This window comes from Vulpes lagopus, chromosome 21 (assembly GCF_018345385.1).
Source record: "Vulpes lagopus strain Blue_001 chromosome 21, ASM1834538v1, whole genome shotgun sequence".
NCBI lineage: Eukaryota > Metazoa > Chordata > Mammalia > Carnivora > Canidae > Vulpes > Vulpes lagopus.
Genome location: NC_054844.1, coordinates 20,426,475 through 20,442,697, shown reverse-complemented (window position 1 = coordinate 20,442,697; position 16,223 = coordinate 20,426,475). Strand labels below are relative to the sequence as shown.

General features: G+C 37.8%; 1 protein-coding gene across 8 annotated transcripts in view; it reads left to right on the top strand.

Moving 5' to 3' along the window:
- Positions 1–16,223, top strand: part of ABCC9 (ATP binding cassette subfamily C member 9) — a 150,483-nt gene that overhangs the window by 38,741 nt on the left and 95,519 nt on the right. For all 8 annotated transcript variants that reach the window (XM_041736005.1, XM_041736000.1, XM_041736007.1 and 5 more), the window contains 2 exons: positions 403–443; positions 1,322–1,464. In XM_041736005.1, coding sequence (XP_041591939.1) covers positions 403–443; positions 1,322–1,464 — 184 coding nt within the window. The remainder of the gene's footprint in view (positions 1–402; positions 444–1,321; positions 1,465–16,223) is intronic.

Sequence of the window (16,223 nt, the reverse complement as noted above, 5' to 3'; positions counted from 1 at the left end):
AAAAATTTAACTGCAAATCATGAACTTCGCTTTTTAATTTTACTGTGACCTCTAAATGTTTTCCTTGCTTCTCCTTCTGCCCCTCACCCTGTTTGTGTTCTCTCTTTCTCTCTCTCTCTCTCAAATAAATAAATAAAATCTTTTTAAAAAATCTGTTTAAAAAAAAGAAAAAATATTTTCTGATTCAGATTAATATGGAGGAACTCATAAGACTGTGAACAAGGAAATACCAACTGGGCAATGTTTGTGGACTCCAGACAAAATGTTATTTAATGCACTTGTTCCTCTCTGTCTTCAAGGGAAGACAGAGACTATTATTAAAGTAATAATAGATGATTAACTAAAGTTACTTAAAATGTTTCACAGTTCAATGAACCTAATGTATTTGATTTCTTTCCACAGTCTTCATGAACGCAGCAATTCCCATAGCAGCTGTTCTTGCTGTAAGAAACTTTCTCTTGCTTTTAGAAATGGAACTAAGTCAGTGTTTAGAAATGATTTATGATAAGAACGTGTGGTTGGTAATATATATTACTTTACCTCTGCCAGTTTTCTCTTGCAATCCCCATTGTAATCATTCTAATCCAGGTTTCTCAAAGGTGACACCATAGACTTTTTGGCCTAGATAATTCTGTGTTAGGAGGGCCATTCCTCTGCACGAGGATGTGTAGCAGCATCCCTGGCTTCTTCCTATTGGATCCTGTTAGCGCTCCCCAGACATTGCCAAGTGTGCCCTGGGGTGCAAAATTAATAGTAGTTGGGGACTAACTGTTGTAATCTTCATGACCTGTTTCCCAGACATTCTTGTATCAAGATAGTGGTAAATCAACAACCAGAAAATTACATTACATTTCAAACTAAAATGACAAACTAGGACTACATTTAGAAACATAAATAACTCTACATTGAACACTAATGTTGGCAAATTTAGTAAAGATCCATAATAGGGACCCTAAAACAATGGAATACCTTCTTTTTCTCTTAGAAAATTTAGTATTGGTTGAAAAGGACCCACCTGGTTGTTAAGAATTCTAGGTTCACTTCTCTGTTACCCTCCCCTACTCAGTAATTTGACAGAAATCGATTTCCTAATCTAAATAGAATCTGTTCTGCTCTTCTCACAAGTTTACTGCGGGGATGCCATGTAAACCATTAAGTACTCTGCCAATGACAAGTATTTTGTTAGGGATGTAATTTGGATGAAGTAATTGTTCTTAGAGTCAGGATTGGTGTAGCAGAATATGTTAGGTTTATAAAATTGAATGTAAGCATTTGTGAAAGTTTCTCCAGCTTTCTCTAAAGAACTTCTCTCTTTGCACAGACATTCGTGACCCATGCCTATGCTAGTGGGAACAATCTAAAACCTGCAGAGGCCTTTGCTTCCCTGTCTCTCTTTCATATCCTGGTCACGCCGCTGTTCCTGCTTTCTACAGTGGTCAGATTTGCAGTCAAAGCCATCATAAGGTATGCCCTGGAATGTCTGAAATTCTTTGCTTGATTATAGAAATGAATATATGCTCGTGGTAGTCAATTTGAAAAAGTATAAAAAAGAACATTCAAATCACTGCCCAGAGATAACCATGTTAAAATTTGAATATGCTACTTTTCAGGCTTTTACAATTGTTTTTAATTAATTAATGAATTAATTAATTAATTCATTAATTTTAAAAGACAACACTTGTTTGTCACCACTGGGAGCACCTGGCCTCCCTACAATTGTTTTCAAATGAAAATAATTATTCTGAAATAAAAATTTGAATTTATATAGCTTTTTTTAAAAAGATTTTATTTATTTATTCATGACACACACACACACACACACACACACACAGAGAGGCAGAGACACAGGCAGAGGGAGAAGCAGGCTCCATGCAGGGAGTCTAACTTGGGACTCGATCCCGGGTCTCCAGGATCAGGCCCTGGGCTGAAGGCGATGCTAAACCGCTGAGCAACCCGGGCTGCCCAAGTTTATGTAGCTTTTGACTTCTTATTTCACATATTGTTTATTTTTCCCCTCATTAAGATCATGATATTTATTGGATATGCTATAGTCCATTATTTCAAAGTACTGTTCTCTAACTTATTTGCTGATTACCTCCTTATTGGGCTTTAGAGTGTTTCTGCTTTCTACCTAACATAAGTAACATTGAAATCAACATCTTTTTCTATATTTAAACTTTTCTCTGATTATTTTCTTAACACAGATTTCTAGAAGTAGGGATAGGATACTTCTAACAGTATCTGTATTTTTAAAAATTTTATTAATTTTTTAATTTTAAACTCCAGTATAGTTAACATACAGTGTTATGTTAGTTTCAGGTGTACAATATAGTGACTCAATGCTTCCATGTATTGCTTAGTGCTCATCAAGATAATTGTACTCTTAACCCCCTTCACCTATTTCACCCATCCCCGCATCCACCGCCCTTCTGGTAACCATCAGTTAGTTTTCTATAGTTTTTTTTTTCATTTGTTTTATTGAAGTTCGATTTACAACATATAGTATAACACCCAGTGCTCATCCCATCAAGTGCCCCCCTCAGTGCCCGTCACACAGTTATGCCATTCCCCACCCACCTCCCCTTCTGCAACCCTTTGTTTCCCAGAGTTAGGAGTCTTTTTTTTTTTTTTTTTGAGTTAGGAGTCTTTTATGGTTTGTCTCCCTTTCTAATTTTTCCCACTCAGTTCCCCTCCTTTCCCTTATAATACCTTTCATTATGTCTTATATTCCTCATATGAGTGAAACCATAGGATGATTATCCTTCTCCGATTCACTTTCTTCACTCAGCATAATACCCTCCAGTTCCATCCATGTGGAAGCAAATGGTGGGTATTCGTCCTTTCTGATGGCTGAGTAATATTCCATTGTGTGTGTGTGTGTATAATATCTTCTTTATTCATCTGTCAAATGACATCGTGGCTCATTCCACAATTGGCTATTGTGGACTTTGCTGCTATGAACATTGTGGTGTAGGTGTCTCGGTCTTTCACGACATCTGTATCTTTGGGGTAAATAACCTAGTAGTGCAATTGCTGGGTCGTAGGGTGGCTCTATTTTTAACTTTTTTTAAAAGAGATTTTATTTACTTATTCATGAGAGACACACACATACACACAGAGGCACAGACACAGGCAGAGGGAGAAGCAGGCTCCATGCAGGGAGCCTGATATGGGACTCAATCCCAGGGCTCCAGGATCAGGCCCTGGGCCGAAGGCGGTGCTAAACCACTGAGCCACCCAGGCTGCCCTATTTTTAACTTTTTGAGGAGCCTCCATACAGTTTTCCAGAGTGGCTGCACCGGTTTGCATTCCCATCAACAGTGCAAGAGGGTTCCCCCTTCACCACATCCTCTCCCATTTGTTGTTTCCTGTCTTATTAATTTTCACATTCTCACTGGTGTGAGGTGGTCTCTCATTGTGGTTTTGATTTGTGTTTCCCTGATGGCAAGTGATGTGGAGCATTTTCTCATGTGCTTGTTGGCCTTCTATATGTCTTCTATGGTGAAATTTCTGTCCATTTTATCTGCCCATTTCATGATTGGATTGTTTGTTTCTTGGGTGTTGAGTTTAATAAGTTCTTTACAGATCTTGGATACTAGCCCTTTATCTGATAGGTCGTTTGCAAATATCTTCTCCAATTCTGTAGGTTGTATTTTAGTTTTGTTGACTGTTTCTTTTGCTGTGCAGAAGCTTTTTATCATGATGAAGCTTTTTATCCTGATGAAGTCCCAATAATCCATTTTTGCTTTTGTTTCTCTTGCCCTCATGGATGTATCTTGCAAGAAGTTATTGTGGCCAAGTTCAAAAAGGGTGTTGCCTGTGTTCTCCTCTAGGATTTTGATAGATTCTTGTCTCACATTTAGATCTTTCATCCATTTTGAGTTTATCTTTGTATCTGGTGTAAGAGAATGGTCTAGTTTCATTCTTCTGCATGTGGATGTCCAATTTTCCCAACACTATTTATTGAAGAGACTCTCCTTTTTCCGGTGGATGTTCTTTCCTGCTTTGTACAATATTAGTTAACCATAGAGTTGAGGGCCCATTTCTGGGTTTTCTATTCTGTTATTGATCTATGTGTCTGGTTTTGTGCCAGTATCATACTGTCTTGATGAACATGGCTTTGTAATACAGCTTGAAATCTGGCATTGTGATGCCCCGGCTCTGGTTTTCTTTTTCAGTATTCCCCTGGCTATTCAGGGTCTTTTCTGATTCCATACAAATCTTAAGATGATTTGTTCCAACTCTGTGAAGAAAGTCCATGGCATTTTGATAAAGATTGCATTGAACATGTAGATTGCCCTGGGTAACATAGCCATTTTCACAATATTAATTCTTCCGATCTGTGAGCATGGAACGTTTTTCCATCTCTTTGTGTCTTCCTCAATTTCTTTCAGAGGTGCTCTGTAGTTTTTAGGGTATAGATCCTTTACCTCTTTGGTTAGGTTTATTCCTGGGTATCTTATGGTTTTGGATGCAATTGTAAGTGGGATTTATTCCTTAATTTCTCTTTCTTCAGTCTCATTGTTAGTGTATAGAAATGCCACTGATTTTTGGGCATTGATTTTGTATCCTGCCACATTGCCGAATTGCTGTATGAGTTCTAGCAATCTTGGGGTGGAGTCTTTTGGGTTTTCTATATATAGTATCATCTTACCTGCGAAGAGGGAGAGTTTGACTTCTTTGCCAATTTGAATGCCTTTTATTTCTTTTTGTTGCCTGATTGCTGAGGCTAGGACTTCTAGTACTATGTTGAATAGCAGTGGTGAGAGTGGACATCCCTGTCATGTTCCTGATCTTAGGGGAAAGGCTCCCAGTGTTTCCCTATTGAGAATGATATTTGCTGTGGGCTTTTCATACATGGCTTTTAAGATGCTGAGGAATGTTCCTTCTATCCCTACACTTTGAAGAGTTTTGATCAGGAATGGATGCTATATTTTGTCAAATGTTGTCTCTGCATCTATTGAGAGGATCATATGGTTCTTGTCTTTTCTCTTGTTGATATGATCCATCCCGCTGATTGTTTTACAAGTGTTGAACCACTTACTTCCCGGGGGGTGGGAGGTGGGGATAAATCCCACTTGGTCATGGTGAATAATCTTCTTAATGTATTGTTGGATCCTATTGGCTAGTACCTTGTTGAGAATTTTTGCATCTGTGTTCATCAGGGATATTGGTCTATAATTCTCTTTTTTGGTGGGGTCTTTCCCTGGTTTTGGAATCAAGGTAATGCTAGCCTCATAAAACTACTTTGAAAGAATTCCCACCCTTTCTATCCATTGAAACAGCTTTAGTAGAATAGGTATTATTTCTTCTTTAAACATTTGATAGAATTCCCTTGAGAAGCCATCTGGTCCTGGACTTTTGTGTCTTAGGAGGTTTTTGATGACTGCTTCAATTTCCTCCCTGGTTATTGGCCTGTTCAGGCTTTCTGTTTCTTCTTGTTATAGCTTTGGTAATCTGTGGTTTTCCAGAAATGCATCCATTTCTTCTAGATTGCCTAATTTGTTGGCATATAGCTGTTCATAATACGTTTTTAAAATCGTTTGTATTTCCTTGGTATTGGTTGTGATCCCTCCTCTTTCATTTGTGATTTTATTAGAGTCTTTTCCCTTTTCTTTTTAATAACGCTGGCTAGGGATTTATCTATCTTATTAATTCTTTCAAAGAATCAACTACTGATTTTGTTGATCTGTTCTACAGTTCTTCTAGTCTCTATTTCATTGACTTGTACTCAAATCTTTATTATCTCTCTTCTTCTTGGTGTAGGTTTTACTTGTCATTCTTTCTCCAGTTCCTTTAGGTGCGAAGTTAGCTTGTGTATTCGAGTTTTTTCCAGTGTTTTTGAAGGAGGCTTGTATTGTGATGTATTTCTCTCTTAGGACCATTTTTGCTGTATCCCAGAGATTTTGAATGGTTCTATCTTCATTTTCATTAGTTTCCATGAATCTTTTTAATTCTTCTCTAATTTCCTGGTTGACTCACTCATCTGTTAGTTGAATGCTATTTAACCCTCATGTGTTTGAGTTTCTTCCAAATTTTTTCTTGTGATTGAGTTCTAGTTTCAAAGCATTGTGATCTGAAAATATGCAGGGAACAATCCCAATCTTTTGGTATTGTCCTGATTTGTGACCCAGTATGTAGTCTATTCTGGAGAAAGTTCCATATGCACCTGAGAAGAATGTGTATTCAGTTGTGTTCAGATGCAAAGTTCTGTATATATCTGTGAGATCCATCTGGTCCAGTGTATCATTTAAAGCTCCTGTTTCTTTGGAGATGTTGTGCTTAGAAAATCTGTCGTTTGCTGAAAGTGCCGTGTTGAAGTCTCCTATTATTAGTGTATTATCTAAATATCTCTTTGGTTATTAATTGATTGATATGCTTTGCAGCTCCCACATTAGGGGCATAAATATTCATGATTTTTAGGTCTTTTGTTGGATAGACCCTTTAAGTATGATATAGTGTCCCTCTTTATCTCTTACTGTAGTCTTTGGTATAAACTTTAATTTATCTTATATGAGTATTGCTACCCCAGCTTTCTTTTAAGGACCATTTGAATGGTAAATGGTTCTCCATCCCTTCATTTTTAAGCTGGAGGTGTCCTTAGGTCTAAAATGAGTCTCTTTTCAACAGCATATAGATGAGTCTTGCTTTTTTATCCAGTCCGATGCCTTCTGTCTTTTGATGGATTCATTTAGCCCACTCATGTTCAGAGTAACAATAGAAAGAGATGAATATATTGTCATCATATTACCTACTCAGTCCCTGTTTTTGTGGATTGTTTCTTTGGGTTCCCTCTTTCTTTTACAGGGTCCCCCTTCATATTTTTTGCAGAGCTTGTTTGGTGGTCACATATTCTTTCAGTTTCTGCCTATCCTAGAAGCTCTTTATCTCTCCTATTCTGAATGAGAGCCTTGCTGGATAAAGTATTCTTGGCTGCCTGTTCTTCTCATTTAGTACCCTGTATATATCCTGCCAGCCCTTTCTGACCTGCCAGGTCTCTGCGGAGAGTTCTGCTGTTAATCTGATATTTCTCCCCATATAAGTTAAGAATCTCTTGTCTAGTGCTGCTTTAAGAATTTTCTCTTTATCTTTGAAATTTGCAAGTTTCACTTAAATGTCAAGGTATTTAATGGTTTTTATTGATTTTTTGGGGTGTCTTCTCTATCTCTTGGATCTGAATGCCTGTTTCCTTACCCAGATTTGGGGAGTTCTCAGCTATGATTTGTTCAAATATATTTTGTGGTCCTCTGTCTCTCTCAGCCTCTTCTGGAATCCCAATTAGATGTATATTCTTCCTTTTCAAGCTGATTTATTTCCCTGAGCCTTTCCTCATGGACTGTTAATTGTTTTCCTCTTTTTCCCTCAGCTTCCTTCCTTACCATCAAGTTGTCTTCTCTGTCACTCACTCTCTCTTCCACCTCATTAACCTTAGCAGTTAGAACATCCAGTTTGGATTGCATCTCATTTAATATATTTTTAATTTTGGCCTGATTAGATCTCAATTCTGCAGTAACAAAGTCTCTGGAGTCTTTTATGCTTTTTTTTTCCAGAGCCACTAGTAGCTTTATAATTGTACCTCTGAATTGAATTTCGACATTGTATTGAAATCCAAATTCTGTAACTCTGTGGCAGAGAGTACTGTTTCCAGTTCTTTCTTTTGTGGTGAATTCTTCCTTGTAGTCATTTTGTCCAGTGCAGAGTGGCCGTATAAGCGGGCTGAGTCAAAAATATCAACCACGACCTGAGTAAAATACACTGTAGATAGTTCCAAAGAGGTCAGAGACCAGAAAATAAAAGAAAAAGAAGAACAGAACAAAATAAAAGGACCACTAAAGTGAAAAACAAATTTTAAAACAAAATAAAAAGCCAAAAACTAAAAGCAAAGAAGAAGAAAAAAGAAAAATGAAAGAAAGTAAAGAGGAAAAAGAGAAAAAAAGGGGGGGGATGATGGTGGTGAGGAAGGGATAGTGGAGAGAAAATACAGTCTACCTGAGGGATCCTAGAGGGTGATCCTCTTGTTTCTGAGAGTATTTTGTTCCTTATGTTATAAGATGCTCAATCCCAAATTTATATAAACCAGTAATACTTCTAGAAAGCCCCAACATTGACCACCAGAACATAAACAAGATAAAAAAAAGGGGAGCAGAATGGGAAGGAAGAGAGAATATCATCTTCCAGAATGAACCAACATGGTGTTCCACTTGGTTCTGGGTGTATGTTGGTCATGTTTCAGAAGGTATAACTTCCACCATTGTAAAACAAAACGAGGCAGAAGAAGACAAAAACAAAAAACAAAATCCATATCTCGTATATCTACCAAAATTAAATGAAATACACTGAAGGGAATCCAGAAGTGAAAAATATATCTAAGACATGTAATTGTAGAAATATGAGTCAAAAAGGAAAAAACTTAAAAATGAGGAGCTGGTAAAATATTGTAGTTAAGGTGGGAAAAAAGAAAAAGCATTGGAAGTTTTTAGTGTCTTATAAAAACAAGTCATAATGGGGGAGAAAAAAAGGAGCCTCTGGTTCTATATACTATTTTCCCTCAGTCCTGGAGCTTTCCAGTACTGCTTGGTCAGTAAACTTGCTCTTCCCTTGTTCTTCCAGCTGGTCTTCTGGGGGAGAGGCCTGCTGTGCTGATTCTCAGGTGTGTGTACCTGGGAGAGATACCGCACCCCCTGCCAGGTGCTGGGCTCAGTGTGAGCTTTTTATCCTGTGAAGCCTTTGTTCTCTGGCAGCCCTGCCTCTCCCAGCACAAGATGAAACAAAGAGGAAAAACAACAATCGTGGCAGCCAGATTTCCAGCTTTGGAGTCAGCTCCCTGCAGTAACTAACTGCAGTCTCCCAGTCAGCCTAGATGCTCCTGGGGGCAGACATGGGTGCACTGATCTGCACAGCTTGTGGGGCACCCAGCTACAGGTGTGTTCTTGCTTTCCTGTGTGCTCCCCTCTTCCGCCTGTCCCAGGGGGAACACAGGATCACCAGCTTTGTCCACTTGGGCACCCTGGAATCTGGGGCCCTGTGCTGCTGGACCCGTGATCCCAGGAACTACCTTTCCCAAAAGGAGCTGGCCCGCCTAACCAACTGGCTTCTCCCAAATGCCCTGGAGGGCTGTGGTGCTCCAGCTCTTTAGCACAGTTTGTGATAAGCTTTCCCCCAGGCGCCCCTTCTCCTATAGTGACCCCAGGAATCTTGAGGCTTCACTGCCTCTCCTGTGATTCTGCCCAATTTCCCTGCTAAGCATTTTTCCATCAGGGAAAACTCCAGCACAGATTTTTAAAGTTCCTGCTTCTCCAAGGCTGGGTTTTCTTGCCGCAGAGGCTTTCTTGACTCTGCTTTAGCCTGGCTTCTCATGGTTCCCCTCCCCCACTTTATTCTTTTTTTTTTTTTTCACCTTCCTACCTTGTTAGAAGTGAAAACTTTTCTCTCTGTAGCATTCCAGCTGTTTTCTCTTTAAATCTCAGTTCAAATTCATAGGTGTTCAGTATGTTTTGAAAGTTATCTAGGTAAGTTGGTGGAACCAGGTGAGTTGAGGACCCCTACCCTTCTGCCGTCTTGCCCCTTGTTCTCTATATTTAAGAGTCTGTCTCTTGGTTTGTCTCTTTTTTTCCCTTTGTTCATTTGTTTTGTTTCTCAAATTCCACATATGAATGAAATTATATAGGATTCATCTTTCTCTGACTGACTTATTTCACTTAGCATTATATTCTCTAGCTCCAACCATGTTGTTGCAGATGGCAAGATTTCATTCTTTTCTATGACTGAGTACTACTCTATTGTGTGTATATGTATATATGTTTATATATGTATATACATATATATGGCACATCTTTTTAATCCATTCATCTATTGTCGAATACTTGGGCTGTTTCCATCATTTTGTTATTGTAAATAATGCTGCAATAAACATAGGGGCTCATATATCCTTTTGAATAAGTGTTTTTGCATTCTATGCATAAATGCCCAGTAGTGGTATTACTGGATTGTAGGGTAGTTCTATTTTTAATTTTTGGGGGGAACCTTCATACTGTCTTCCACAGTTGCTACATCAGATTGCATTCCCACTAGCCATGTATAAAGATTCCTTTTTCTCCACTTCCTTGCCAATGCTTGTTGTTTCTTGTGTTTTTTATTTTAGCCATTTTGATAGTGTGAGGTGATATTGCATTATAGTTTTGATTTGCATTTCCTTGATGGTGAGTGATGTTGAGCATCTTTTCATGTGTCTGTTAGCCATCTGTAGGTCATCTTTGGTGAAATGTCTATTCATGTCTTCTTCCCATTTGTAATTAGATTATTTGGGGGGTTTTGGTGTTCAATGGTGTGAACAGTATGCACATTTTTAAGGTCCTTAATGAATATTGCTGTGTTGCTTTTCATGAGTGGTAGGTCAAAAAGTGTAGACATTTGTAATATGTTTAAAAATTTCTTATTTATTTGAGAGAGAGAGAAAGTAAGCAGGAGGGAGAGGGAGAGAGAATCTGAAGCAGACTCTGCACTGAGCACAGAGCCATATGCAGAGCTTAATCCCATGATGGCAAGATCACAACCTGAGCCAAAACCAAAAGTTGGACACTTAACTGACTGAGCCAACAGGCACTGCCATTTTTAAGATCTTTAAAGTGAAAATGGCCATAATATCTTCCAGTAAAATTGTGTCCATTTATATTTGCAGTTACAGTGATGGACAGTGTTCCCATCAACAAATATTCACTGTTTTAATTTTAATTTAATCTGGAAAAAACCTAAGTCTCATGGTTTCTTCTAATTGGAAAGGCTTTGCAAAACCCCTCCACACTTTGCTCATTTTAAATATGCTTCTCTCATTTTTTTTAACCAGTGTATACTTTGTCTCAAACTTACAGTTTCCTACAATGCACAACAATAAAAATAGATATATAATAATGACCATTTTCCCACCATTTTTCTTGTGCTATATAAATAAGTAGGCTACCAAACTTGGTTATACTATATTGTATAATGCTGTACACACCACAGTCTACTGTGTCTGATACTTTGTTATAAACAAGGAAGTCTTCAAGTAGTATTTTGCTTATGGTAGAAGATCTGATAAACTTCATAAGATCTCAGCATTTTCGTTTCATAAACAGTCATTATCACACTTGGCCTTTGAAAGAAATGTCAAGATGTTAACAATACTAAGGAAAATTGGAAAACAGAGGCCTTAAGTATATGAAGCCTGGCATTGCCACTGATAGCAGTATTTCCCATTTCTTGTAAAGGCTTTTTTTTTTTTAAACTAATTGATTTTTTTTCTTGTAAAGTCTTTTAAAATGAGACAATTTTCCCAATGGTGACATATTACAAAGAAAGCTAGTATTTGGCAGTTAAAATACCAGAATCTTCAGTTCGGGAGAGTAATTTATGTTTGTTTAATGATGGTTCAAACCCAGATGACAGTAAGATGCACATGCATTGTCTTATTATAAACTGAAGTTCTGATGGGTCACAATAGTATCACAAAATTATTTCAGTGCCGTTTTGCCTCTGAAACAGTTGTACAGAACACTGACTGATTTTCGTAGCACCATTTCCAAATTAGGCAGTGCTCTGGAGGGGAAGCTATTTCAAACAATAAAATTGATGAATGGCCAAAGTCTGCTATTTTGGTCCTTAGTTTCATTTTCTCCATTTAATAGCTGTCCCTTCCATGGTTTCATTTTTAATTGGAATTTGACTTTGTACCACAAGTGGGGATAAAAAAAGTTGTTAAGTTATAACAGGTAACTTCTCTTAAATCAGGAGGTTACCAAGCATCAAAAGGACTTAAAGAGTTTATTTGGGGGGGAGAAAACAGAAAAAAAAAACACCAAAAAACCTAGGAGTGCCCTCCCACTCCATAGTATACACTCCTGCTGCAGTAAATGCCGGTAAAATTGAGAGTGGGCAATATTCACTGTATATTTATGCATAGCACTCCTTCTTCCTTATGTCCCAGGGAAAGGCGTTTGCCAGTTTGATAAAGACCAGTCTGTTTTCAGGGCTCAGTTCCAGATTTCCCAAGCCATATGCCTAATACAATTAGCTTATAAAAACTTACTTCTCTAAAATGAGTCTCAGTAGTTGATTTGTGGGTCCTACAGAGATGCAACAGAGGAGCCAGGCCTTTCTCCCACTGTGTGCTGGTTCTGGGAACCCAAATGAGCTTTTTCCCAGTATTGACTGGGTTTGGCATTCTTTTCTGTGCCTGGGAACCCGTGACCAGTCTTTGATGCCAATTGGCCCATGATGAGCTGAGCAGCCTGTTTATAATCGGAGACTTTGGTGAGCTGATTTTGAAACCTTTTCTTCAGGACTGTGGAAGTATAAATTCTTTGCCTCACTCTCCAATGCATCAGAGATTTGGTGGGTTAGAAGGCGGTGCAACATATTCCCAAACCTATGTTATACATACCTGGAAGAACTTACAAACTCCTCTACTGTAGTAAAATTCCGTGCTGTGTAAAATTCTTTCCTATGTGAAAATTCTCTACGTTCTTTTAAAAACGTTTAGTTTGCTAGCCAAAGTGGTCTTCAGGGTGCACAATGGGCAGAACCTCATGAAAAAGTAATAACATAGAAGAAGGGGGCAGATACAATTCAGGTTTTCTCTTTACAACCTCACACCCTACTCTGGTTGAGTTTTCTGGACACTTTATGGTATTGTATTCCAGTCTACACTTGCAAAAGCAGAGTCACGAAATGAGGAAAAGCAGGAAAAGTCACTAGTTTGTAAAATATTAAAATTCTTGAAAAAGAGTGATTTTGGGGGGATGCTTGCCCCCCTTTTCCACTTTGCTTTATTTGGAAGGAAATAATTTATGCATTTTTGCTTTTCTGGAGGAGAATATAATTTGATATGCTGTGTCCTTTATAAATAATTTCAGCTAAGGTTGCTGGGATTTGATGTATAATACAATATCTATGTCCAAAGATATTACTTGCCAAGAGAAAAATGTGTAAAACCAATCCCTTGCTTTATTGGAAAATAACTTTGTATCCTTTTCTCATGTACCTCCCAAAGGAATGTATGCTTGGCTAGTCCACTACAGTTACCTTTGATCAAATAAATTGTTACTGATATTTATCATAGAGCATGCATACTTCAGCCTGGTCCCTGATTACAAAGATGTTATAGTTCCTACAAGAAAAGAACATAATTGCCAGCAACAAAGTCACTTATTCCTGATTAATGTAATAGCACCTGTCCAAGGTACTCAAACCTTATCTAAATACCCAAAATGAAACTTGAAAGGTGAAAAAATAACGTGTGTAGCTAAAACCTTAAATACTGGTATGAATTATTTAAACACATGAGAAATTGGTAAAATACTGACCTAGAAGTATGGTGGAGGCAGGCTTAGGAGTTGGTATTCAATGCACCTGCTGTCAAACCTAGTACTGCCACAGAGTACTCATTGTTCAACCTCAAGCACTTCATTTTGTGTCTCTGTAGCTTGGGTTCTTCACTTAAGTGAGCACAGTAGTTCCTGCTTATGGCGATTGAGACAATTAAATGAGATAGTATAGAACAGTGCCTAGCACATTGCCTAAATGTTTTAGGTACTTTACCAATATCCATTTTATTATTGTACCTCCATTTTATTAATCTACCTTCTGTGCTTCAGAGAGATATCTTCGGTGGGTCTGCATGCACTTGTTAATACTTTAAGTACATTACTAGGTATTAGGAATTGCAGAGATGAAAGATAGAGTGAAGTATGCAGGGAACCTACAATCTAGTTGGCGAGACCAGGAAGGGAAACTAAGTACAATATGGTGTGTTATGCTATTTAAGCTCTACACAGAATGCCAGGGCCCATCTATGAGGGTCACTGAAGTTCACCGAGTGAGAAGGCAGACAGTCTGGTCAGTGAAGATTTAAAAGACTTAGTGGCTCCTTCATAAGATCTTAAGAAATGGTAGGACTCAGTTGAAGAAAAAGGGAAAACATGTTCAAGCTGAGAGAGCAATGTTTTCGGTGGGGGGGGGGATGAGTAAGTAGGTGAGAGATCTTGGTATTTTTAGGGGACTCAACGTAGTTGAGTGTAATTGGTGACAGGTTCTGATGTGGAAAGTGGAAGAGGATGAAGCTAGAGAGTAAAATCCTGAGCAGTCTGGAAATGATGCTAAGGGTGCCGGAGGCAAAGGGGTGCCATTTGTTATTTTAAGGAGAGGAATGCTGCATAAACAGATTTGGATTTTAAATATATAACCCTGGCAGCATGGTAGAAATTACTTCACCCTTGGTCAGGATTCATGCATTTTCCATAATTGCTTTGCCTCAGTGATTTCTGAAAGGACCTCATATGCATAGGAAATGCTTTTTGTATTACCCATTTATTCATTCACCAGACATTCCTTGAGAAATTACTATGTTGTATTTTTGGCATTGGGCTAGATTCTGAAGATGAAAATCTTTGCTCTTAAGGAATTCATTGTGTAATGGGAGAGTATCAAAATGTAATGGAGGTATCAAAAATGACAAGATAGCAGTTCCAGGGACCCTCAGTCAGAAAGCCTAGAATGATGAGGGCAGGGGAGGGGAAAGGAGGAGGAGGTTCAGAGAAGTCTTCATCTTAGGGTCCTCCAATATTTCTTGTAATTAGAGAGTTCCAGAGTGGAATGTTATAGAGAGGAAAGAAAGTTCTCTCTATGCCCCAGTTACACTCAGAGACCGTTACTTCCTGATGCTTAGTAAGAATGGGACTCATTAATTCCATAAAAGCTTCAGTAAGATTTGTGTGTGTACTAGAAAAGTGAAATGGAGAATTGAATCAACTGACTTTACTTAAATGTCTGAGTCATTGGTTTATTCCTTCTTTGATTTATTCAGCAAACATTCATTGAGTAATATGTGCCAGGAGCAGCTAGACATAGAGTTACAAAGGCAAATGAGTCTGACCCCTGGACTTCCCTTTGTGTGCAAAGACCTAGTATGAGATTGTTTAAAAGGTATTTTTTGGAACGGCAAAGCTGTGCTCCTTAAAATCCACTCTTCAAAATAATAAGAACAGAATGACAACTAAAATCTATAAAGGTAAAGAAGATCTTTTACTACTACTTTTGAGGTAGATCTTATACATTCTTAACACAAGAAAAAAACTGTAACTATGTATGACGACAATGTTAACTAGACTTATTGTGCCAATCAGATTGCAATTTATACAAATATTGAATCATTATGTTGTACACCTGAAACAAATACATGTCAATTATACCTCAATTTACAAAGCGAAGAAGAGATAACTGTCATTTAAGAGAAATAAACTGGCATTTCATAAGGCATTTCTAATACTGGCTTTCCAATTCATATGGCCAATATTTGCTGACCAAGACTCAAAAAGAGTACACAAACTGAAGCTCATCTTTTTGTTGTTGTTGAGGTATCTGAAATTCTTTTTTAAATAGTAAAATATACATAACATAAAATTTACCATTTAAACCATTTTATGTGTATAGTTCGGTCACTTTAAGTACGTACACATTGCTTTGCAGCCATCACCACAATCCATTCTGGAACTTCTTCATCTCCCCAAATTAGAATCTGTTTTCATTAAACAGTAACAATATTTGCCTCTTCTCCCAGCCCCTGGAAACCACCAATGACTTTCAAATTTTTACGAATTTGACTATTCTAGGTACCTCATATAGGTAGAATCAGACACTATTTGTAAGCGTTTATTTTATTTTATTGTGCCTGGCTTATTAGCATTATGTATAATAATGCCGTGAAGAATTTATTCACCTTTATGTTTCCAGTGAAAAGAAGCAGTTTCTATGGCATGTGAGGCCATCGGCCTTAAAGATGGTAGGCAAAAGACAGTTAAATTTACTTTTCTCTATTTTATTAGTCTGCCACATACATATACACACAGAGACAACAAGCTTTGCAGACCTATTTGGAAGCACTTAACTTGACTGCAAGATCAAGTGAAAAAATATAATAATTTTTTTGTTTCAAATCTTAATTTTTCAGTTTCCTACCAAAGGCAATATTTCCCCTGTGGTTGATACTGCATATGCCAAATTAGTTTGTTCACTTTCAGCATCCTAGCACACTAAAAGGAGCATTTCTTTTAACTTCAACTTCTTCAAACTTCGCAGAACTTTCTTTAGCATATTATTTTATTTATAGGAGCATGTTTTCAAATCATGTTGTTGTTTCTTTGGTTCTTTCTCTTTGCTCCTGATTCTGTAACACTAGCTTGAAAAAGTAA